A 26,972-nucleotide genomic window follows, 5' to 3' on the forward strand; every position below is an offset into this window, starting at 1 on the left:
AAAATGAGGGGGGACAAATTCACATTTTGTGTAATATACACTACAATCAGTAATACAATTAGTGACCATAAGCTTTCCAATGTACAATTTATTCAAAAGTCTGAAATGTTCAGTGGATAAGGAGACAGTTACATGCTAGAAAGATGTAATAGTTTTTGCATGGTTTAATTAAAATATAAAGCTATTTGTCCAAATAAAAGCCATATTCATTATGTACTTGGTTTTTTTTTTTAAAGGTCACTGGTACATGTATAGTCTTGATATGCTGGTAGTATCAAAGTCAGTGCCTCTTCCCATGGCAATAACAATGCATTTAACATTAACTCATGGGTTAAATCTGGAAATGACTTCATAGCATTACTTTGGCTAGCACAACAATTTTAGACAACACTCAGATAAATATAGGTATTTGAAATGTGAAGCATTTATCTATGCAACTTAAATTGTGGTTGAAAACTATCAAATGAAAACTGAAAATAAAAGCACTTTACAGTGGAAAAGTTTTATAAAGATAGGGTACTTTTTAAAGTCTTTATATCACATTGTTAGCAAATTTTGCTTTTAACTATTATGGAATAGCCTACTTGTGTTAACAGATTTTTGAAATAAGAAAATAGTCAAGTGTGCCACGGGGTTTTCTAAATATCAAGCAACACACACTTATATATACAGTATCACTCAGTACCTGCAAAATGAATGTGAAGATTACAGGGTCTAATCTCTTATTCTACAATAATAAACAACAGAAACAACATCCTACCAGTGAAGGCAGAAAGTAGGACTTAGAAAAATCTAATCTCAATTGACTTTAAAGCATTCATATAAGAAATAAATGCATATTGCACAAACAATGAGAAAAAAATGTTCCTCCAAGCAACTCAGTTCCAGCTGGGGGACAACACAGCATTAGCCTGCACCTAACAACAATCTCAGAAGAGCACATGTTCTTTTCTGTAAATGATAAAGGTATGAAAACATAGAAATGTCTGCCACATGAAGAGTTATAAAGAAAAAATACAAACCCAAACTTAGATGTAAAGCAAAAAAAACTAAAATATTGAAAAACTGAAAACTGGCAGATCAAAAAATGCTGAATAACTGTCTTCTGTGAGAGCCGAAAGTTTTTGTTGACACCAAAGTATTTATGTACAACTAAGGCTTGCTGGTTAAATATCTGAGGCATATCTGGCCTTGAACACTTTCTTTATATGCTGGAGTTGTACACAAGTTTTCTCAGTTATTTAAAATAACTAAATGAAAAACCCCACTTCTCAGCAGCTGCATTAACATGAAACAATGACCTCGATACAAGGAAAAAAAAAGAAAAACAAAATGAAACAGAAATCCTAGATAAGTAGGCAATTGGCAGCATATCCAAAAATGATAGCCTCCAAGGATCCTTCCCAGTTTCCAGTGACTTTCAGTTATGGTCCATGGGATTGCAAATATGTACAATTCCATTACTTGCTGCTTTTTATTTAATTTGGAAAGTTTGCTTATGACTCTGCTCAAGTCCCCATTTTCATCCTTTAGCCTCTGGTTGTCTGCTTTTAGATCTGTTAACATTTTGAGCTCTTCTTTCACTTGAGATATTCTTTTTAGAGCTCTCTGTCCCCTTTTTTCCCAACTCCCAATAGTGACCTATCTGCAAATCTTTCTTGTCTCTGGTGGCCTTTTCTAATTGCAGTTTAAGATCTGTCAGTTTCATATATGTATCATGTAGCTAGGCTTTCAGCTTTTCATTTTCAGTTCGAATTTGTTCATAAAGCTTTTTAAAGTCAGGTAAGTTATCCTTTTCTAGCCTGCTACTGTAAGTCTTTCTTTTTTTAAAGTAACTGTATGATCCAGAGCAACCCAGCAAGGAATTAATACCAATCACTAGATGACATAGAACTTGTTTCACATCTAGTAATGGAATCCACCTAAGTTTCTTTCTTATTGGATCTCCCATCTGTATCTGATTGTTGTTCTTTTTCATTTTCGTCTCTATCTTGTGTCCAAAATGAAACTCCTGTAGATCTTCTTTTCTCTCTTGGTCACTGTTGCTCTCTGATTGATTTAGGGTGTGCTTGTTTTCTCTTTTTTCTTCTCTCTTTTCTCCCTCTTTTTCATTTTCTAATCTTCTGGAATACGCAGAAGTTATACCTACAAGATTGTTTGGCCTGTTTAGATGACTTGAATCGTAGAGTGAACTGTTCATGGTAGAACGTGAACAGGATGCCCTCACCCCCCACCCCGAGGTCCGTGGCGCAGGGTGACTCTGGTCGCTGGGCCTGCTTGCTCTGCAGGCCACGTGCTGTGTTTCCACCTCCCGCTCCTTCGCAGCTGCCCCAGCTCAGGACCAGGGCCACATGGTGAGTGAGGCGGGGTCTGGGGAAGGCAGCGCTGCCCAGGGACCCTGGGTCATCCTAGTTGTGGGAGGGGGTGCTCAGGAAGCAGGGGCCTGCGGGTCCCCAGGTGCGGTGGGGGAGGTGGGTACAGCATGGACACTAGCTGGTGGGTCAGGCAAGGAGGCCACCATCTTCAGGGTGGAGGTCGTGCAGCAAGGTGTGGCCCTGGAGGAGGGAGAGGTGGCGGGGATCCGGGAAGAGTTAGGGCTGCTGGTGGAGGACATCTTGCAAGTGGTGGAGGTGGTGGTGGAGGAGGAGCAAGAGGAGATGCAGGCGGGGGAGCAGGAGGAGAAGCCCCAGGAGCAGGGGCAGGAAGAGCCAGAACTGGGACCCACGACTGCCCGGCCCCTGCTGGAGGCACTGGGAGCCCTGCAGTTAGAGCTGAGCACTCTGAATGCCCAAGCCAGCAGAGCAAGTGCAAGATCAGTCAGAGCCGGAATCCTCAGTTGGATCGCAGAAGGGCCATCATCCAGGGCATTCCTGGCTTATGGGCCAGAGCCATTATGAACCACTCCCAGATATCGGCCATGATCAGTGACCAAGATGAAGACACGCTCAGCTGCATGATCAATTTGGAGGTGCAGGAACTGGGCCATCCCAGGCACCACTGCAGGTTGATGTTTTTCTTTTGGAACAACACCTGCTGCTGGAATGACATGATCATTAAGGAGTATCACCTTAGCATTGCTGGATATAGGGCATATCGTTCCACTCCCGTCCAGTGGTTCTGGGATTATGAATGAGGAGCCCCCAACTGCAGGCAGGACACCACCAGCCTTAACTTCCCCAACTGGTTGTCTGACCACAACTGCCCAGGGTCTAACAGGATTGCTGAGATCATCGGCGAGGAACTGTGGCCCAATCCCCTGCACTACTACCCTAGGGAGGAAGGCCCCACCAGGACAGACCCGGAGATGAAGGTGCCGGGGGAGCCTCAGAGTTTGGCCAAATAGCACAAGAGGCAGGAGGCGTCTATAGATGCGGGAGACGCATGGATGTATCTACCTATGCGGTTCTGGTGCCCAGGGGAGAAACGAGGAAAAGATGGCCAGTGAAGGTTCCAGAGAGCTGGGCCCCACATGTGGGGAATGATGCCCAGAGAGACATAAACAAGCTAACAAGTTACCAAAAAAAAAAAGAAAGAAAGAAAGTGAACAGGATGGAGTGGTTGAACTTGAAGTGAGTTCTTGTCTGTAAGGCTGATAATTTTTTTTTCTTTTCCATTATGTTTTATTACAGGATATTGAATATAGTTCCCTGTGCAATACAGTAGAACCTTGTTGTTTATCCATTCTATATATAGTAGTTTGCATCTGCTAATCCCAAACTCTCACCCCATCCCTCCCCACCCCTTCACCTCCGCTTGGCAACCACAAGTCTGTGTTCTATGTCTGTAAGTCTGTTTCTGTTTCATAGATAATTTCATTTGTGTCATATTTTAGATTCCACATATAAGTGATGTCATATGGTATCTGCCTTTCTCTTTCTGACTTACTTTACATAGTATGATAATCTCTAGTTGCATCCATGTTGCTGCAAATGGCATTATTTCGTTCTTTTTTATGGCTGAGTAGTATTCCATTTTGTGTGTGTGTGTGTGTGTGTGTGTGTGTGTGTGTGTGTGTGTATACACCACATCTTCTTTATCCATTCATCTGTCAGTGGACATTTAGGTTGCCTGTCTTGGCTATTGTAAATAATGCTGCTATGAACATAGGGGTGCATGTATCTTTTCGAATTATAGTTTTGTCTAGGTATATGCCCAGGAATGGGATTGTTGGATCATATGACAACTCTATTTTTAGTTTTTTGAGGAACCTCCATGCTGTTTTCCATAGTGGCTGCACCAATTTACATCAGCAATGGTGTAAGAGGGTTCCCTTTTCTCCACATCCTCTCCAGCATTTATTACTTGTAGACTTTTTAATCACGGCCATTCTGATTGGTGTGAGGTGGTACCTCATTGTAATTTTGATTTGCATTTCTCTAATAATTAGAATGTTGAGCATCTTTTCATGTGTCTGTTGGCCATCTGTATGTCTTCTTTGGAGAAACATCTATTTAGCTCTTCTGCCCATTTTTTGACTGGGTTGGTTTTTTGTTATTGAGTTGTATGAGCTGTTTATATATTTTGGAATTAAGTCCTTGTCAGTCACATCATTTGCAAGTATTTTCTCCCCATCTGTAGGTTGTCTCTTTCCATTTTGTTTATGGTTTCCTTTGCTGTGCAAAAGCTTATAAGTTTGATTAGGTTGCATTTGTTTATTCTTTTATTTCTATTGCCTTGGGAGACAAGGCTGATAAATCTTATCATATGTTCTGAAGTACTTTTGTTCATATTTATCTTCTCTAGATGTTTCTGCTTCTTTCCTTCTTCCTTCTCTTTATCCTGCTTTCCTTTTCCCCCTTTTTCTTTTCCTTTTTCTCTGATTTGGGTACAATGACTTCTTCATATTGTTTTTTCAGCTTCCTAAAGATCAGTCTATGCTGTGTTGATCTTCTAGACTGTCTTGCTTGTCTAGATCTTGCTTTTCTTTGTGTTTCAGACTCTTCATCTTTAATGGGGTGAAATATGACCTTCTTGTCTCCTTGACCTCTACTGTGGAGGAAAGTGCCCCCAACAGTTGTAGTCAGGGTTATGTATTGCGAGGTTTTTGATTACTTATGCAATCTCCTTACTGGTTTTAAATCTATTGATTTTCTATTTCTTCATGATTTAGTACTGGTAAGTTTTGAGTTTCTAGGAATTTATTTCATCTAGATTATTCAATTTGTTGGTGTACAGTTGTTCATGGTACTCTCTTACAATCTTTTTTAGCTCTGTAAAATCAGTTGTAATGTCCCCTCTTTCATTTCTGATTTTAGTTATTTGAATTTCTTCTCTTTTTTCTTAGTAAGTCTAGTTAAAGGTTTGCCAATTTTGTTGATCTTTTTGAAGAACAAACTCTTGGTTTCATTAATTTTCTCTGTTGGTTTTTATTGTCTATTTTGTTTATCTCTGCTCTAATCTTTATTATTCTTTTTCTTCTGGTAGAGCTAGGGAGCGTACACTCTTAATTATCATTATACAGTGTTCTATCACTGTAGAATTACACTGTATTATGAGTGTGAGTTCTTAGATGACTGGTTAGATCAGAATTCTCTAAGAGTAGCAGACTCCATGTGTGATACAACAACACTCCCCTAAGCATTCCTAATTTTCCTTGTTTTAGTTCACTTTTTAAATGGTAACTTTTGTCATATTGTAATTTATCTTGTTTATTGTTTATTGTCTATCCATTTTGGTAGCATTTAAGTATGAATGGAACAGGAATATTTAGCTGTATTAAAATGATATAGCTGAAGCTATAAAAGAGTGCGTGACACATAGTAGATGTTCACTGAATATTTGCTGAACAACTAAATGATAGAGTGAATGAACAGTTTTACTCATTTAATAACCTGAGTGGAATTACCCAAAATTTTTTTTTTTTTTTGCGGTACATGGGCCTCTCACTGTTGTGGCCTCTCCCGTTGTGGAGCACAGGCTCCGGACACGCAGGCTCAGCGGCCATGGCTCACGGGCCCAGCCGCTCCGCGGCATGTGGGATCTTCCCAGACCGGGGCACGAACCTGTGTCCCCTGCATTGGCAGTCGGACTCTCAACCACTGTGCCACCAGGGAAGCCCTACCCAAAATTTTATACATCAGAAAGCTTTTAAGGTGTGGGTAAGTTGGGAGTAAGAAAGATGAGAAGAGAAGGGAAGACCAGAAGAAAAAGGTATTTCCATTTTGGGGAGATAATCTAAATATTTCTTATTTGCTATGGTAATTGGTGAGAGTAGTGATAAATCTGTATACTAGTAAGAGGAGCATTCTCAAAAGCCCTAAAGTGAAAGTGAGTTGAAGAAGAACAAGAATGTCTGAAGTGGAATGAATGAGAGGAAGTGGTTTATAATGATGTCAAAAAAATTGAGGAAGATAATGTAGGGCATTTTAAGGCATGCTGTAGGGTTTTTTAAAAGCAGGTTTATTGAGGTTTAATAGACAAAAAATCGCACATATTTGATAACATTGGTTTATGTATACACCAGTGAAACTGTCACCACAGTCAAGAGAATGAAAATGTCCATCATCCCCCTAAGTTTTTTCTTATCGCTTGGAAATTAATTCCTCTTCCCCAACTGGCTCTCTGCCTCATCCCCAGGCAACGACTGACCTGTTTTCTGCCACTATATATCCATTTTCATTTTCTAGAATTTGATATAAGAAGAATCATAATGTATGCACTCTTGTTTTTACTGATTTCTTTCACTCAGCGTACTTATTTTGAATTTAATCCGATTTTCTATGTGTACCAAGAGTTCATTCCTTTCTGTCGCTGATTAGTATTCTATCGTATGGATGCCTATGATGGACATTTGAGTTAATTTTAGTTTTTGGCTTTTACAAATAAAGCTGCTATGAACATTCCTGTACAAATGTTTGCATGCACATGTATTGGATGTTGTTTGTTGTATTGTGCACATGCCTAATACTTAATTCTCTTGGATAAACATTAGGAGTGGCATGGCTGGATCATATAGTCAGTGAATACTTAACCTGAGGAATTGCCTGTTTTCCAAAGGGATTGCACCATTTTACATTCCCACTAGCTGTGTGTAAAAGTTCATTTCTCTACATCCTTGCCAGTATTTGGTAATATTAGTTTTTAAAATTATAGTCATTTTAGTAAGTGATTAATGGCATCTCATTATGATACCATAGTATTTCCCTGATGACTAATGATGTTGGGCATCTTTTCCTATTCTTATTTGCCATCAGTATATCTTTAGTGAAGTGTCTGTTTAAATCTTTTGGTCAGTTTTAAATAATTTCGTTGTTAGAGGTCTTCATATATTCTGGCTGATGGTTCCTTATTAGATATATGACTTGGAAACAATTTCTCCTAGTCTGTGGCTTCTCTTTTTATTCTCTTAAATTGTGTCTTTTGAATACCAGAGGTCCAATTTATCATTTATTATTTTATGATTTGTGCTTTTGGTATCAACTAAGAAATCTTTGCCTCATCCTAGGTCACAAAGGATTTCTCCTGCATTTTATTCTAAGAGTTTTAGATTTTATATTTAGGGCTATGAGCCATTTTGAGTTAATTTTTTTGTATGTAGTATGAAGAATGGATTAAGGTTTCAATTTAAATTATGGATATCCAATTATTCCAGCACTATTTGTTGAAAAGGTGATTCTTTCCCCCACAGAATTGCCTTTGTTATTGTATCACTTGGATCTATTTCTGAACTATCTATTCTGTTTCATTTATACATTTTTCTATCTTTACACCAATACCACACTCTTGATTATTGCAGTGTGTGTATAATAAGCCTTGAGATCAGGTAGTGTTAAGCCTCAAAGTTAATTTTTTTTTTTTTTTGCTAAATTGTTTTGGCGATTCTTGGTCCTTTTCCTTTCCGTGTGAATATAAAACTGTCCTTCTCATACAGTGACAGTTTTCTTTCTTTCCTTGTCAGTTTCTCCTCTAAAGCTTGCTGCTGTTTTGAATAGATTGCACTGAACTTATAAGTCAATTTGCAGCATTAGACATTATAAAAATAATGAGCTGACACATGAATGTGATGTAGCTCCTTTAAGTCTTTCATTTCTGTTAGCATTGTTTTATAGTTTTCAGTGTACAGGTGTTTCACATCTTTTGTCAGATTTGCCCCCAAACCTTTCATACTTAAAAATTCTACTGTAGATGTTTTAAATTTTAATTTCTGGTTATTTATTGATTGTATATGGAAGTACAACTAATTATTGTATATTGATCTGGTATACTTCAACCTTCCTGAGCTTACTAATTAGTTCTAGTACCATTTTTTGGTAGAATACATTGGGTTTTCTTCATAGAAGATCATGTTATCTACAAGTGAATGTGGTTTTACCCTTTCCTTTCCCAACCAGACGGTTTTAATTTCTTTTTTGCCTTATTGCACTGACTAGAAACTCCAGTACAATGTTTAATAGAAGTTGTGGGAGTAATTCCTTCCACTTGTTTCTTCATTGTCAAGATTGTTTTAGCTATTCTAGGGCCTGTTTCTTTCCATGTAAGTTTTTTTTCAAAACAAGCAACTTTTTTTTTTTTAATGCGGTATGCGGGCCTCTCACTGTTGTGGCCTCTCCCGTTGCGGAGCACAGGCTCCAGATGCGCAGGCTCAGCGGCCATGGCTCACGGGCCTAGCCGCTCTGCGACATGGGGGATCCTCCCGGACCGGGGCATGAACCCGTGTCCCCTGCATCGACAGGCGGACTCTCAACCACTGCGCCACCAGGGAAGCCCAACAAGCAACTTTTTATTGAAGTATAGTTGATATACAGTGTTGTGTTGGTTTCAGTTGTATAGCAAGATGATTCGTATATATATATATATATATATATATATATATATATATATATATATGTATTCTTTTTCAGATTCTTTTCCATTATAGGGTATTACAAGATATTGAATCTAGTTCCCTGTGCCATACGATACGTCTTTGTTGTTTATCTGTTTTATATATAGTAGTGTCTATCTGTTAATCCTAAACTCCTAATATATTCCTCCCTACCTTTCCCCTTGATGACCGTAAGTTTGTCTTCTATGTCTGTGAGTCTATTTCTGTTTTGTAAATAAGTTCATTTGTATCTTTTTTTAGATTCCACATATAAGTCATATCTTATGATATTTGTGTTTCTCTTTCTGACTTACTTCACTTAGTATGATAATCTCTAGATCCATCCTTGTTGCTGCAAATGGCATTATTTCATTCTTTTTTATGGCTGAGTAATATTCCATTTTATATATGTGCAACATCTTCTTTATCCATTCATCTGTTGATGGACAGTTAGGTTGTTTCCATGTGTTGGCTACTGTAAATAGTGCTGCTATGAACATTGGGGTGCATGTATCTTTTCAAATTAGAGTTTTCATCTTTTCTGGATATATGCCCAGGAATGGGATTGCTGGATCATATGGGAACTCTATTTTTAGTTTTTTTAAGGAACACCATATAAATTTTAAAATAATTTTATCTAAGTCTACAAAAATCAAAACAAAACTTGCTATCATTTTTAAGAGAAATTGCTTTAAGCCTATAGATCAATTTGGGCATCATTAACATCTTTATTGTTTATAGTCTTCATATCAGGGACCATGGTATATCTCTATTTGATTTCTTTTAATGACATTTTGTGATTTTCTTCCTAAAATCCTACATGTTTTGATAAGTGTAAGCCTAAGTGTTTCAATTTCTTTGGAGTGATTAAAAATGGTACTGTTTTTATTTGTGTTTGCATGTTTTTATTAGTATAGAGAAATGTGATTGATTTTTGTGTTGATCTTGTATCCTCTTACTTTGCTGAACTCACTTAGTTTTAGGCACAATATTGGTAAATTCCTTTGGATTTCCTACATAGACAATCATTCATGTCATTTGCATATAGGGACAGTTTTATTTCTTTCCTTTCTGATCTGTATGCTTCTAATTTTTCTTTCTTGTGTTATTTTGGTGGGTAGAATTTCCAGTATTATGTTGAAGGAGAATGGTGAGAGCAAACATCATTGTCTTGTTCCTGATCTAAGAGGGGAATCATTCAATCTTTCATCATTAAGTATTATATTTTCTGTGGGTTGTATTTTTTTGATTTTTGTTTGTTTGGTATATGCTCTTCATTAAGTTAGGGAAATTCCTCTCCGTTACTATTTTGCTGAGAATTTTTTTTTATCATTCATGAGTATTGGATTTTTGTCAAATGCCTGTTCTGTGTCAATTGGTATAATCATTTACTTTTTCTTTGTATCTTGTTGGTTAATTTTCTATTTTGAGCCAGCTTTGAATACTTGGAATACATTTCACTTAGTCATAGTGTATAATTTTTTTTATAGATTGTTGAATTTTGTTTGTTAATATTTTTTGAGGATTTTTATGTCTACGTTCATGGGAGATATTGATCTGTAGTTTTCTTTCACTGTACAGTCTTGGTATGGTTTTGGTAATAATTTCCTGATAAAATGATTTGGGGAGTATTCCCTCCTCTTCTGTTTTCTGGAAGAGATTATGTAAAATCAGTGTTAATTCTTTAAATTTTGGTAGAATTCTCCAGTGAAACCATTTTTCCTTTTTTGTGAGGTCTTTAAAAATCAACTTTTTATATAGTTATAGGACCATGCAGATGATCTATTTCATCTTAGTTGAGTTTTGGTGTTTGAAGAAATGGTCCATTTCTTCTACCTTGCCAAATTTATGAGGCTGAAGTTGTTCATAATATTCTCACATTATCCTTTTAATGACTGCAAGATCTATAGTGACTTGTTAATATCTATTGCTACAATTTCCAACATCTTTTTCAATTCTGCTCTGTTTTTTCTTCTTTGACTGATTTTTCTCTTCATTATGAGTATCATTTTCCAGTTTCTATACATGCCTGATAATTCTTGATTTAGTGGTAGACATTGTGAATTTTACCTTGTTGGATGATAGATACTTCTGTGTTCCAATACATATTTTTGAAGCTTTTTTCTGTAGTTCAGTTAGGTTACTTGGAAACAATTGTTAGGTGGCACCAGAGCAAGATATAAATATAGAGCTAATAATTTCCCACTATTGAGGCAAGACCCTTCTGTGTATTCTTCCCAGGGAATTGTAAAGTTTTCCAGTCTGGCTGGTGGGGACAGGCATTAATCTTGACTTTCTGTGAGCTTCAGTTACTGTTTCCTCCTTCCTTTCTGGTGTCTCTTTTCCCAGACTCTGATTTTCCTTACATATATGCACTGACCAGTACTCTCCTAAATACTAGAAGTGGACCCTCTGCAAGTCTCTGGAGCTCTCTTTCTGTGCAGCTTTCTCCTCTTTGGCTTCTGCTCTGTGACTATAGCTGCCTTGGTCTTTCTGTACTATTAGTTCTTTCTCCTCCACTCTGGAAGTCTGTTGGCCCCTGCCTGGACTCTCTTGTCCTGTGTCATACCTAGAAGTGTTCTCAACGCAGTAAACTGGGCAATCAGAGGGGTCAGCTCAATTTGTTTCCCATCTCTCAAGGGTCACTGTCCTTCACAGCCTGATGTCTAATACCTTTAAAGCCATTGCTTCATACACTTCTCTGGTTCTTCCATTGGTTCAGGTGAAAGTTCCCATCCGTTCCCTATTACTTCACTTTGATCAGAAACAGAAGTTTGGAATTGGTTTATAAAATTTAATTTTGTTTTATAATTATGTAAAATTTTTTGTGGTTACAAAGTCAAATCAACAGAACATGGTATATTCAAAGAAAATTAGGTATGATTTCTGTCCCTTCTATCTTATTTCCTTCCTCCCTGGGGTAGGAAGTGTCTAAGGTAGCCAGTTATTCCCACCTCCTGATATTCATGGCCTTTTGTAATACCCTCTGCATAAGTAAGTAGCTTCTAACCAATGGCATATGGCAACATAGAGGGGATGTCACTTATATATTGATAATAAGATTATAAAAGTTTGTGACTTCCATCTTGCTTACAGACTCTTCTCTTGACTCCATAGATAAGCAAGTTGTAAGTTGGATGGCAAAGTACTGTGGGTGGCTTCCTCTCAACAACCAGCAAAGACATGAATGCCCTTAGTCCAACAATCCTTGAGGCATTAAATTGTGCCAACAATCATGTAGTTGAGCTTGGAAATGAATCTCTCCCCATTTGAGTCTTCAGATGAAAGAGACCCCAGCCTGGGCCAATACCTTGATTATAGATTTGTAGAAGACCCCGAAGCAGAGGACTCAGATAATCCATGTCCAGATTCCTGGCCAACATAAACTGTGAAACAATAGATGTGTGTTGTTTTAAGCCACTAAGTTTTGGGGTAGGTTGCTACAATTCAATAGATAACTAATAATACCTTTTGTAGATTATATTTTATTTGATGGCTTATTCTTCCATCATTTGCTTTTTATTTTTAAGGTAAACATATACAGTTGATTTTCATTATTCACAGATTCTGTATCTGCAAATTCACCTACTTGCTAAAATGTATTTATAATATCAAAATCGATACTCACAGTGTTTTTTCAGTCATTGGCAGACATGCACAGAGTAGCAAAAAATTTGAGTTACCACATGCACACATTCCCGGCTGAGTTTAAACAAGGGGATGCTCTGCCTTCCTGTTTCAGCTCTCATACAGAGATGAACAGATGACGGGGATGGTAGGGGCAATTCAGTGTAGTGCAAGAAACTCCAGCTCTGGAGTCAGTTGGATAGGGTTTGAATCTAACTCTGGCCTTTGTTACTGGACCTCAGGCAAATTACTTAACTGTTCTGAACCTTGGGGTTTTTTTTTTTTTGGTAAAATAAAGAAAATAGAATCCACCAACATAAGTTGTTTTTAAGGTTATAATCTTAATTATACAAAGTTGTAATTTAAGATTATAATCTATTTTATGTTGATTTATTCCCCTTTGGAGAAATGGTTCAGTATTCACTAATTCTGTGTTTGCAGCAACTTAACTGAACATAGCTACCATGAATAAGTAGAATTAACTGTATACATATTCACATTTTTAGAAAATAAATGGTAATAACAAACTATTTTCATTTTTTTCTACTTTTTTTCCCCTCATATAACATTATATCCTGAAGTTACCTCCATATTAGTACATAGAGACACTTCTCTCTGTCTCTCTCTTACAGCTGAATAGTACTGTTTTGTGTGTATACTGTAATTTATACAGCTAGACCTGTTAGTAGATGTTCGGGTTGACTGATGTCTTTTGGTATTAAAAATAGTAGTGCAATGAGTAATTTTTTTTTTTTTTTTTTTTTTTTTTTTTTGCCAATGTGTATTTGGGATATATTCCTGGAATGGAGTTTCTGAGTTAAAAGGCAAAAGCTTACATGTAGTGTTGTGGGTTTAGATGCTTTGATAATCCTCCCCTTAAGAGGTAGAGCTCAATTCCCATTCCTTTGATTGTGGGCACCCTTAGTGATTCACTTTCAGGAAATAGAATACAAAAGAAGTAATGAGATGTCATTTTTAATTTAGGTTATAAGAAGACTATGGCTTCTATCTTGTGTGTGCTCTCTATCTTTCCCTTGACTCACTGGTGTGGGTAGAAGCCCGCTTCCATACTAAGAGGGAGGCTTGAGAGGGAAGACCCCTACCATGTCATGAGGATAATAGAGTAGCCGAAGGAAATTCCCCCATGGTGAATAACTGAGCTTGGAAATTGAAATTCTGAGGCTTGTCATCAGCTACTTGATCGAGTTTAGAAGCATATCCTCCTCCAGTTCAGCCTTGAAATAATTGCAGCCCTGGCTGACAGCTTGACTGCAACCTCATGACAGACTAGACCTGAACCACCCAGCTAAGCTATTCCCACATTCTCCAATCACAGAAACTATGAAACAGTTAACTACAACAATGTATACAGTTTCAGACTGCTAAATTTCAGGTAATTCGTTACACAGCAATAGATAATGAATACATATAGTTTTGTTAACTATTGCTGAATCTTCTATATAGGGGCTATACCATTTTTCTGTCCCATGAGTAATATATGAGAATTCCAGGTTCCCATGACTCTACTAACACTGTGTATTTCCAAACTAAGAATACTTTTTTTTTTAACAAGGTAATAGATGAGAAATAGTAAATTACTGTGGCTTTAATTTTTATTTCTTTTATTATAGGAGAGGACTCCTCTCTACCTTCTTTTTAAATTAAATATTAAAATAAGGACAGCTTCCCATCATGCTTAGGAAAAGGGCTAACATTTTCACAATTTCTACATGGCTCTGCACAATCTGATCCCTTCCCATATCAACTTCCACTGGTATCACTGCTTTAGGATTCTGAATTAATCATTACTATACCCTTAGTGCATAACACAGTGAGTGACTACAGTGTCTTACGCACAAGACGTTCAATAAAGATTGATGTAACTGTGGAAGTTTAAATTGGAGTGCTGTTGGTTGCCCATTTCTTACCCTCTTCTTTGTCTTGACGAAATTTTAGGCCTTTTTCCTCCCCTCATACTCCTAAATTTTGGCTTGCCCCCAAGTTTAAACATACATTAAAGGGTAAGGATATGCGCAACATCCTCCCTCAGCAGCTTACTCTCAGAATCCGAAGACCCTAGAAACATTTCCTGTTAAAGTACCCTGGTTTTGCCACTTGCACACCTCCATCTCTTAAAGTTCCTGCTAACCCTTCTTACACCTCCCTACTAAAGAAAAGCCTTTTTCTGTTTGATTTGTTTGATTCTGTTTGATTTCTGTGAGGTGTTGCAGCTTTCTGAGATTGGTGCATTCTCCCTATTGCAGTAATCTTTCTGAATAAAATGTCTTCATATCTAAATCCAGACATGTTTTTATTTGACATGGGAAACAAAACTGCTAATGTAAAATTGCTGCTCACTTAATTACACACAAGCCAGAAATCATGGCTGTTGTGAAATCTATGATGATTCAAAATTGTATCTATTTATGTACAGGAACCAGCACTTTGTTAGTATGCCTTTTTTTTTAAGTAAAAAAGCTTGATGTAAGGTAAAAGTTATGATGTGTTTCGTTGGTTCTTTTTTTTTTAATCAAGTTATTTTTTTCCCTGAAGTCTAACCTCCTCACTCTCTTCCTCTCTTTTCTTTCCTTCTGTTGTTTTAGTCTCCTCCTTCTCGGTCTCAGTCTCCTGTGTTGTGTCCGGTTTCCCACTTCTGTTCCTGTGCTTCCATTTTTCACGCTTAAGTTTCCCATCTGTCTGTCTCCACAAGCTTCTCCTTCCCCCATTATTCTTGTTTTCTCCTAGTCTCTGATTCTCATCTCCTCTTCCCTCTCACTTTATTTTCTTCAGTCGGCCTCTGCAACTTGTTACTGCAGTTGTAGTAGTTTCCCCTAGAGAATTCCATACAGTCGTTTTTAGCGTAAAGTTCATTATTTCTGTGTGTCCTCTTTCTCTGCTCCTCAGTGAACTCTTCCATCATTCTGGCCCCTTTTTCCCACAGTGGAATCTCCATTCCACGTTTTCACCCCTCTCAGCAAGTAGAATCGCCCGGTAGAGGGCTGTGCCATTTACAAACACTTTTAGGTAAAGTCTCCAATGAGAATATTTTACTGTTCCAAATTCTTCCTCTTCCACCAAATGAAGCTTTCTAATAGAGGACATTCACTCAAACTGCTTACCCAGTCCTCCTATAAAATCTCTCTGCAAAATTTTGCATGTTACTGGTTTGTATAATTCTCCTTTATGTCATCTTTTCCCCCTACCCTCGCTGCCGCGGTGGTACAGCCCAGCCTCCGAATAAACCGAATTCCTCTGCTTGTACGGAACCGGCCGGCCTCTCAAGATGGCGGCTCCCACTGAGACACAGCGCATGGGAGCGGCCATATTGCCTCCTGAACAAAGCCGCCCAGGGTGCGGAGTGGGCAAAGCTGCCCGGTACCGAACAGCGCAGGCCCGGGAGCCCAGTGCTTTGCTCACCCAGACAGGAAGCGGGAGAGTTCGCCGCTATGGATGTGACAGCTGTCCCGGGTTAAGCCGTGACGGGCGTTTCTAGATCTGATAACGGAACTGCAGGTCAGAAGGCGGACATGTGTGGTGAGGAGTGAGTCTTTTGGATTGGTAATGGGACGGGAGGGGTCCGTGAGTATCAGTGATTGGAGACTGATGAAGTCACTGGTGGGGAAGGTATGTAGGATTAGGGTTGGGCTTATTTGGGAGTCAGGGATGGGGTGAGCTGTGAGGTTAGTAATTGGATAACGGTGTGTCAGTGACGGAGTTGTCTGTGGGATCAGAAATGGTGTGTAGGGGGACTGACTGGTGATGACTGGGTCAGGGATTTAGGGGACTCTGAGGATTCAGTGATTGGTGAGGGAGACTGTGGACTAAATGATGAGGGCATCCATGTGGCAGTCAGTGATGTGGTGGGCATGGGGCAGATCTGTGGGGTATGTGATTGCTAGGTCCGAGGATTCAGAGATTTGGAGGGAGCAGTAACGGGATCAGGGAATCTTGATGATCAGCCCTACTGTTTTTTACATACATTAAAATTTCCACAGGTCATACGCAACCTTAAAGGTCAAATCTCTTCTCAACCATTATGCCCTTAGTCTGGTGCCCCGCATAAAAATGATCATTTTGAAACAAGACCAAACAAATCAAAAAAGATAGGATTATTATGAAAAGTGTGATTTTCGTCCTACCTCTTTCTAAGTTTATTGAAATCATTTTATATTTTATTCAAGAAACATTTATTGAACACGTTGGGTGCCCAGAGATAAGTATGACTATTTCTCATGGTTGTTTCCTTCCAGATCTATTTTGACAAAGCCTGGAATACCGCATATAAAGCAGTCTCTCTATCATGGGAGCACCCACTTCCTCTGAACCAGTTAAGTCTTACCTACCTGACTCCTTCTGGGACTGAGAAGGATTTCCCAGGTATGTACCTTCTTACGTTAGGGTATATTCCGTTGTATCAGTGGTTCCAACATACCACCATTTTTATATGCAGACAACCATACTGTTGAAAGCAGCAATAAAAATTTAAACGGAAAACATCTTAAAATTAACATTTTGGTCCATGAATATTGATTGGCAGGAAAGTCTGCTGAGTTGAAGAAAAATATGAGAGCTCTTGGGAGATTATTAGAATTCAGCTGCTGATTCCTTTCTGGGGAATAAGGGAATACATTCCTCAGTTTTTCATTTGCTCATTACCCATTCTTATTGCCGGGGAGCTTCATCTTTGTGTGTGTGTGTGTGTGTGTGTGTGTGTGTGTGTGTGTATTGCCTTATGAAAACATTAGAGTGGAATTGCTGGTTCATAGTGGAGAAAATAAATTGTTAATAAATCAACAGGAAACATATGTTCACATCTATACAATTAAATTAAAAAACCTTGTCCAAGTTCTGTATGATCATAGTATGTAGTCACAAGAGGACTTCCTTCACATGATACGTGCTGATCTTTGTATAAAGACCGAACAGTCTTCTCCCACAGGTTGGCCTAACATCTACCTGACTTCTGTGGTAGTTGCTTCTAGACTGGTGAATGTGGAACCTGCAGTCTGCATCTGATCTGTGAAAACATCCTTCTGATCACCAATTTTGCCTTTTCACGCATCTACCTTTTTAGAAGAGAACAGAAAATGATGAAGTCCCAGGTGAGTTGCTTTAATTTTTAATTTCTTAAATTTCTTATTTTGGTTCTTCATACAATCAAATGGAAAAATGAAGATAGCTAAAATTAGGATCAGGGAAAGACAGCCAAAATAAAGATCCAGACCTAGAAAGAGTTTCTAGGTAATATGTAGACAGATACATTTCCCATGGGAAGAAATTATTTCTTGCCATATAAGACTAAGATTTCATTTTTGGGTCTTTCTCTAGGTGGTGGAGTGTGCAGTGTTCTCACCAACACTCCTGTGGTAAATGTAATTATAAATTTCTTGTAGCTGTATCACAGAATGATTTCTTTTAGAGGGAAGTTATCATAATGTCATAGCCAAACTCCTTAACTTTATCCTTTAGAGCTGGAGTCATCAAACTATTGCTTAAATTCAGTTCTCCAACTGTTTTTGTAAATAAAGTTTTATTGGCAACACAGCCATGCCATTTGTTTACATATTGTCTATGGCTTTTTTTGTAGTACAATGGCACCATATGGCCTGCAATGCTGAAAATATATACTTTACTGAAAAAGTTTGTTGATCTCTTCTTTAGAGGACCAGATTGATTATAGAGGCTTCCTATTAGCCAGCTTTCTGTATCGATAAAGTCTAGATAATATAGGATGGATACGTTTTGAATGGTCTTCCAAAATACATATTTCTTTCAAAAAGTAGTTCTTGAAATATAATTGTCTGGCAGAGCTTTGGAGAGCAAGGGTCACTGAACCCTTTACTATGGTTTCAGAGTTTGTAGGGTTACTGTCTAACTTGGGGCTAGTTCCTTCTCTGTGTTTCTGTTTTTAACAGTCTGTTATTTTTTCTCCCTGCCAATATTCACTATATATACGGTATAAAAATCTTTAACTATATAAAAAGATAAAAATTTAAACACTGAGGGACCTTTTAACTTAAACTCCCCTCCTCCTGAGATTATCAGTATTAACCATTTGTTTCTAACCTTGTGATGGAGCGTACATGTGTAATAGTACCAGTGCCAGGGGTGTCTCTTACTTTCTTGTTCCTTTTTTGGGGAAAAATAATGTTATAGTAAACATTCTGTTTTGCAACTTGATTTTTAACTTTACTGTCCAGTATAAAAATTTTTGTATGCATTTTGAATATCTTCCTATGCTGGTATATAGAATTCTCCTTTATTATTTTAGCAGATCCATAATATACCCTGTGGACTAGAATTGTTTCTTCATCTGTAAAATGGAGATTGTAATCCTCATAGGGTTGTTGTGGAAATTGAGTAAAAACCACACTTAGAACAGTAACTGGGGATGGTTTGTTTTAAATTTAAGTATGAGCTATTATTATTATATCATCATTATTATTGTCAAATCTTGGAATCAGCTTTTGCATTAGGAGTTCTTATGTATATTTTACAGTGAAGCTTAACAAATGAGTTCTATTGTGAAAAGACAGGTTTTTTTTCCTTTTTGGGTCTCAGTAGCTTTGGAGCTGTGCTGTCCAATATAGAGCCATCAGCCTCATGTGGTTATTGAGCACTTGAAATTGGCTAGTCTGAATTGAAGTGTGCTTTGAGTGTAAAGTACATTGTGGGTTTTGAAGATATAATTGCAGAAATTCATTAATAACTTTTAAAGATTGATTACATGTTGAAATGATATTTTGAATATACTGAGATAAATATATATTATTGAAAATAATTTTTTGAATGTTGCTACTAGAAAATTTAAAATTACTTACCTGGTTGGCTTTATATTTCTGTTAGAGCTGCTTTAAAGATGAAAATGGATTTTTTATTGGCCCAATAAATCCAACTATCATGGCTAATTAACTTGCTTATTAGCTCAGGAAGAAAGATTTATATTTTTTCCATACAGTCCAGAAGTGAAGTCATCATTTTCACACGTATCTATCTTTCTTTTCTCCCTCTTAACACCTACTCCGCTTCCATTTCCTCCATCTCTTCCATTCTTCCAGTCACTCAAGCAGTAAAAATTGCTTGTAGCTGATTGGAAAGTACAATTTTCCACTGATTATGCACTATTTTACTCAAAATTAACAAAATTTATACATATTTAGTATATTAAAGCATTCTAGTATCATTGATAAAGCAAAGTTAGAATGTCAGCATTACGTTTATTAATTTTCTTATCAGAATGGTTTCCCTCTACATTCTACATTTATCTTCCTCATGTTACTGTTCTTTAGATCACAAGAATATTATTGACAGTGCACAAAACTGTTCTTAACTAAGCATGAAATTTATTTTATTCTCTATAATTTTCATTCATTCCTTTTTAGCAAACATTTCTTGAGTAGTCAATATATGTCACAGGTGCTGGCTGGCTGTGAAATATCTCAAGAGTTACACATGGTTCTTTCTTGGGAAGAATGCAGAGAAAAATGGGGTGAACAGATGTGGAAACTAACATTAACACATAAAAGCTCTATAATAGACATGGGAGCAAGGGACTTTTATAGTCGATAAGGGGGAGCAGCCAGCTTTATAAATAAGTCAAGGATAAGAGTCTTAAAAGATTATTAAATTCTGGATCATGAAGGAAGTAGGATGAGGATAGGAAACAGCATTTGAAAAAGTAGAAAAGGCTGAGAATTTGAAGAAAACTAAAGCGGAGGGTGTCTCATGGCAAGTTTGTCTGAAGGCGGCATTAAGGTAATAAAATATAAAAGGTCTTGTTTACAGTATCAAGGAAGGCATTGTGGAATAAGTACAGTGGTCAAGAACCCAGCTACTGAGTCAGGACACCCGCTTTTAAATCTGACAGTTAATCAGTCATATATTCAGTGTAACCTCTGGCAAGAAATGACTTAACCAGTGTAATCCTCAATTCTCTCATATGTAAAGTGGGAAAACTAAAGGGGTTGTTATGGGAACAAACTGAATGCTTGGCAGCTTGATGGTGTGAATATGAGACTTGATGTGGGGTGAGAGAAACCTTAACATTGAGATGATTGAGATGAGACTAATTATATATGCAAGGATGGACCCAAAGGAGTCTTTTAAGCAGGGGAATGTTGATATTTAATTTTTTTTTCATTCTGAAAGCAATATTTGATAATAATGGAATAATTAGGGCAAAACCCTCAAAAGTAGTTTAAAATAATAAAAATCACTCAGATTCCACTATTAGGTGACAACTATTATGAACATACATAATGGTGGCATAATTAAAATAGTTTACCCTCCAGAAACACCTCTGGCTCTGCAGTTACCCAAGTCCTTTATTTCAGTGTCATGTCAATAATTTGTTATAGTTTTCTCGTGAATGTTTCCTGCATATTTCTTAAGTGTGTTTTTCAATATTGCTGTTATAATTGATGTATTTCATTATATTCCTAGCTATTGCATATATATAGGAGAACTGTTAGATTTAGAAGAAGCTAAGATTTCTTTCCTATGAAATGAGGGGATTGGATTAGAATCTTCAAGAACTCTGACATTCTCTGATTCTCTAAATGCGGCTTTTCTCTTTTTTATGTGTTATACTTTAAAAATCCTTCTCTATAATTATTAATAAAGGGCTTCCCTCGTGGTGCAGTGGTTAAGAACATGCCTGCCAATGCAGGGGACATGGGTTCGAGCCCTGGTCCAAGAAGATCCCACATGCAGCGGAGCACCTAAGCCCGTGCGCCACAACTACTGAGCCTGCGCCCTAGAGCCTGCGAGCCACAACTGCTGAGCCCACGTGCCACAACTGCTGAAGTCTGTGACCCCTAGAGCGCATGCTCCACAACAAGAGAAGCCACCGCGATGAGAAGCCTGTGCACCGCGAGGAAGAATAGCCCCTGCTCCCAGTAACTAGAGAAAGCCTGCGTGCAGCAACAAAGACCCAATGCAGCCAAAAATAAATACATTAATTTAAAAAAATTATTAATAAAAATCTTCCCAGCCAGGTTTTGTTTTGTTGTTATATAATTTTGGGTATTTTTAGAGTTTAAATTTTTACTCCATCCAGAATATATATTTTTCTCTTTTCCAAGACATAAGATATCATTGTATTAGTTATAATTGATGTATTTTATTATGGCAGCTAGGGCTGCCCTAACAGAATACCACACACTGTGTGGGTTAAACAACAGAAATTTTTTGTGTCACAGTTCTGCAGACTAGAAGTCAAAACTTAAGGTATCAGCAAGACTGGTTCCTTCTGAGGGCTGTGAGAGAAGGATCTGTTCCAAGTCTCTCTCTTTGGCTTGTAGATAACTATCTTCTCCTCATGTCTCTTCATACTGTCTTCCCTCTGTGTGTGTGTCTCTCTCTGTTCAGATTTCTTCTTTTGATGTGGACCTCAGTCATATTGGGTTAGGGTCCACCCTAATAACCTCATATAACTAATTACATCTGCAGTAACCCTATTTCCAAATAAGGTCACATTCTGAGGTACTAGGGGTTAGGACTTCAACTTATGAATTTTCAGGGTATACAATTCATCCTTTAACATATGGCTTCAACATTATTCTTTTCCTGTTAACTGTCCAGTTGTTTCAGTACTATTCATTGAATAATACATCTTCCTCTCAGCTGTGTGTTTTTTTTTATATTAAACTCATATCTTTATGTAATGCTATTTCTTTTCTAATTTATTAGTGCACAGAGATACATTTTCATAGTTATATTCAGTGTGTACATATTAACTTATGCTGTTTTTCTTCATTTATTCTTTCATGTAAGTATTTCCACATGTTGAAAGAGCTGTATATTATTCCATCAAATTTAAGTAATTGTTTCTTTATTATTACATACTTGAATTGTTTTCCAAAATTCCTCTCAGCTGCTTTAATGCTGCCCTTAAATTACCATTTGTATTAGGCAGGCATTTTATGATTTACCTTTTCTGTTTTCCTGTACTGTCTGGGTCTTCTTGCCAAAGGCAGGATTTTACATTGGTTCTCCCAAATACTCTGATACAAAACTAGATGTAGGTATAGTTTTGCATACTATATTAGAGATGATAAGAATGATCACTTTAGATTAACAAGAATATACTGTTACAGGGGTTAGTATCATTCAAGGATGTGGCTGTGGATTTCACCCAGGAGGAGTGGCAGCAGCTGGACCCTGCTCAGAAGACCCTGTACAGGGATGTGATGCTGGAGAACTACAGCCACCTGGTCTCAATGGGTAAGGATGACTTCCCTGTATAACTCAGACTTGTCCAATCAAGTGCCTTTCCTTATCAGTCTCTGCGGTTAGGTGGTTCCTGACATATATAATGACTTTTATGATCTTCGTACCTTCCCCAATGGAGGTAATTTGCTGAGGGCCAAATGTACTACTTCACTGTAGACCTCCTTAAACTGCACCTTCTCTTTTGCCTTCTGTGCAGTCTATCCCATTTCCTCTGATTTCCATTTAATAGGGCATCCAGTTTCCAAACCAGATGTCATCTCCAAGTTGGAACAAGGAGAAGATCCATGGATCATAAAGAGAGACATACCAAATTGGATCTATCCATATGAAGATCAGGCAGATGGGCGACAAGGGAAGTGAAATATCAGGTTTTTTTTTTAATTGATTGATGCCTGAGGCTTATGTTTCTCTCCTTAGTGAATTCTCTTATTCTTTGTTCCTATGCTGAGAATTTAGTAGGCATTCAACAAATAATTAATCAATTAAATAACTGTGAACCTTTATAGGGGATAGCTATTTCTTATTGATTGTATGTGTATATATTATGTATTAAATATATATTTGTTTAATATATTTAATATATATTTAATGCATTTTATGAAAAGGCTTAATAGGCAATAGAAGGCAAATTCCTTCTAAGAACACAGGTTGCATTACAGAATTAAATGTCAAATACTGCTACTGTTTTTAAAAGTTCAGAGAAAATTAGAGTCTAAAGAAACGAAACAGAATTTGAAAAAGCATTTTTCAGAGCATGCAGCTGTAGCTGCTTTGAAAGATATATTGAGTATTGATGATGCTGAGAGAGGAAGGTGAAGACAAACTGTTGATGGGGGGTGGGCATGAAGAGTATATGAACAAAACCTTGAAGTTAGGGAAATATGGCTTTTCTGGGAGAACTTTGCTAGTTTTATTTGATAATGTAGAGAAAGAATTTATGGGGAACTGTGGAATTCAAGCTTGGATTCTTGGTGTGAGTCTGATACTGAATCCACAGCAGGATTTTGGGTTTTTCTATTGTTTGTATTAGTCGTTATTTAAGAAAGTAGACTGAGGAGAGTTAAAGTATTTTGAATACAGAAGAGACCTTGTTTCTTTGGCTAGTGGTGGCAGGATAATACTAGTCAAGTATATATAGCAAATTATAAAATAAACGCATTTGAAAGGTGAAAAGCATTTCCCTTCAGAAAGCAGGAGAAATGGGAAGACTCTAGAAGAGTAATCCAAGATTAGAGTGATAATAACTCAGATAGTTTTCTATCTCCTTTAGGTATAGTTTTTCCATAAATATTTCGCTTTAACATCCTTGTCTAACCATTTCCCTCATCATACTATTTGCTGTCTGTCTTATGAAATGGCCTGTCTCATCCCTGTTTTGAGTTCATCACCTTCATTGGATCAGTCATTTTTTATACTCCTCTGCATTCTATTAATTATTCTTTATGACTGTTTTATTTTATCTTTCTTTCCTTTAGACAGGAAAAGTAACCTTGACAACACCCAATCATGTATTTTGGGGTCTGTTTCCTTCCATAATAAGATACTGAAAGGAGTCACAAAGGATGGTTCATTTTACTCCATATTAAAAGTCTGTCAAGGTGATGGCCACCTACAGAGATGTCAGAAAAACAGACTTTTCAGGCAAGTAACAGTCATCAACAACAAAACAATGACTGTGGAGTCAGACCACAAATATAATGCATTGGGCAAAATATTTCAAGAATGCATAGGGTCAGATACTTCAAGACAAAGACCTCATAACTGTGATACATTTAAAAATGACTTGAAATCTAGTATTGACCTACCTAGTTGTAATAAGAGCAATTCAGGAAAAAACCCTGATGAGAGTTTTGCATGTGGAAAATCATCCATCCATGGTGTGTCCAATCCTGATCTTGAGAAAATTCACAATCGAGTAATTGCCTGTGATGATAATGAGTGTGGAAACATTTTCAGCAAGAAACAATCCCTTATTCAGTATCAGAATGTTGAAACTAAGGAGAAAACCTGTGTATGTATTACATGTGGAAAAGCCTTTGCTAAGAAGTCACAGCTCATTGTACATCAACGAATTCATACTGGGAAGAAACCATACAATTGTGGTGCATGTGGGAAAGCTTTCAGTGAGAAGTTTCACCTTATTGTACATCAAAGAATTCATACTGGGGAGAAACCTTATGAATGTTCTGAATGTGGAAAAGCCTTCTCTCAAAAATCATCCCTCATTATCCATCAAAGAGTTCATACTGGGGAAAAACCATATGAATGTAGTGACTGTGGAAAAGCCTTCTCCCAGAAATCACCCCTCATTATACATCAGAGAATTCACACTGGAGAAAAACCTTATGAATGTAGAGAGTGTGGTAAGGCCTTCTCCCAGAAGTCACAGCTGATTATACATCATAGAGCTCATACTGGAGAGAAGCCCTATGAGTGTACTGAATGTGGAAAAGCCTTCTGTGAGAAGTCCCACCTCATCATACATAAAAGGATTCACACTGGAGAGAAACCCTACAAATGTGCTCAATGTGAGGAAGCCTTCAGCAGGAAGACAGAACTCATTACACACCAGTTAATTCATACTGGGGAGAAACCTTACGAATGTACTGCATGTGGGAAGACCTTCTCCCGGAAGTCACAGCTCATTATACATCAGAGAACGCATACTGGAGAAAAGCCCTATAAATGCAGTGAATGTGGAAAAGCCTTCTGTCAGAAATCACATCTCATTGGACATCAGAGGATTCACACAGGAGAAAAACCTTATGTTTGTACTGAATGTGGAAAAGCCTTCTCTCAAAAGTCTCACCTCCCAGGGCATCAGCGGATTCATACAGGAGAGAAACCTTATATATGTGCTGAATGTGGAAAGGCATTTTCTCAGAAATCAGACCTTGTTTTACATCAGAGAATTCATACAGGGGAAAGACCTTATCAGTGTGCTGTATGTGGGAAAGCCTTCATCCAGAAATCACAACTCACTGTACATCAGAGAATTCACAGCAGTGGTAAAATCATAATAAACTAAAAACACAGACAAGCTTTCAGTATTAGCTCAAGCCTTAATAAACAACAGAAACGTGATTAATTTGATAAATTTGTGGACAACATCTTTATAGAGAAAATTTTACAAGAGAATTCATGTCTGTAGTGTGGTGATACCTAACTCAGCAAAGATGATGGGAAATAATTACATAAATGAAGGACATTTCACCATGGCATGTAAAGCTTTTAAAGTCATGAACTGAATGGTCAGTAGAACAAATTATGTATATAGAATATTGTCAAATTACATATTCCTTATTATACCATAACAATAAACACATTGTGAAATTGCTAATATTAGCTTGCCATTATTTTGGCCATGTACAGTAATTCCCTATAAAGGACATGAAGAAAACTTGAGTTAAGAAAATCAATTCCTAGAAACTGTATTAATAAGGAGGGGCTTGGGAGTTCCTTGGTGGAGGACTTGGTGCTTTCACTGCTGTGGCCCAGGTTCAATCCCTGGTCAGGGAACTAAGATCCTGCAAGCTGTGCAGAGCAGTCAAAAAAAAAAAAAAAAAAAGGGTGGGGGGTTGCTTAACATGATCCCTAAATATACATGTAAAATTCTTATACAAAGATGGAAAGATAGGTTGATCAGATTCAGTAAAGGTGATAATTGTACATTTTCCCATCTCAAGCATATAAGTTGATCTGTATCTCTGGAAGGACCCTGGACCTTGAAATTGATGCTTCTTGACCAAATCTCCTCTTTACTCTCTCTTACTGGGAATTTGGTATAGTGGAAAGACTTTGGTACTGAACCAGATGGTGTGGGTTTTAATCCTGGCTCAACTACTCAAAAGATTGTGTGACTTCAGGCAAGCCTACTTTACCCATCTGAATATTTTTTCTTATTGGTAAATAAATGTACAGTGTAGAGCACACTTTCAGTTAATGTTAGTTCTTTTCATCTTTCTATTGTCCTATAACAGGACGCTAAGAGTAATATGATACATCTGAACTTGCTTTGCAGTCCGGATACTCTGCTTATGTACCCCATTCCTATGACTGATTGATTTAACTGTCTTTGACCATGGTAGTCTTGATTCCTGGTATGTTAAAGTGAGATTTTATTATACTTTTATTATTTTTTACATACATTTATATAAGCCGTTGTGTTTGCACATAAAGACCCTGTCTAATGTCACTTTAGTTCCTTTATGACCCCTGTCCTGCAGCTGCAACTGTTCTCCCCGGAACTGAGGACACCTAACAAAGGAAAACTCTTGGGGTAAGAATTCATGCCTGCCATAGATTTGAG

The 26,972-nt window shown here is 37.4% G+C and overlaps 1 protein-coding gene and 2 pseudogenes across 3 annotated transcripts in view; 2 read left to right on the forward strand and 1 right to left on the reverse strand.

The window, feature by feature from the left end:
* The window catches only part of LOC132423139 (zinc finger protein 300), a 120,890-nt gene that overhangs the window by 24,077 nt on the left and 69,841 nt on the right, over positions 1-26,972 (forward strand). For 2 of the 3 annotated variants that reach the window (XM_060008509.1, XM_060008508.1), the window contains exon 1: positions 23,021-26,942. In XM_060008509.1, the coding sequence (XP_059864492.1) occupies positions 24,018-25,691 (1,674 nt within the window). In that variant the 5' untranslated portion in view covers positions 23,021-24,017 and the 3' untranslated portion in view covers positions 25,692-26,942. The other variant, XM_060008510.2, reaches the window with a different exon arrangement.
* LOC132422388 (protein phosphatase 1 regulatory subunit 12A pseudogene) lies at positions 675-2,332 on the reverse strand (annotated as a pseudogene).
* Positions 2,352-3,343, forward strand: LOC132422389 (testis-specific Y-encoded protein 1 pseudogene; annotated as a pseudogene).

This window comes from Delphinus delphis, chromosome 3, assembly GCF_949987515.2.
Source record: "Delphinus delphis chromosome 3, mDelDel1.2, whole genome shotgun sequence".
NCBI classification, from domain to species: Eukaryota; Metazoa; Chordata; class Mammalia; order Artiodactyla; family Delphinidae; genus Delphinus; species Delphinus delphis.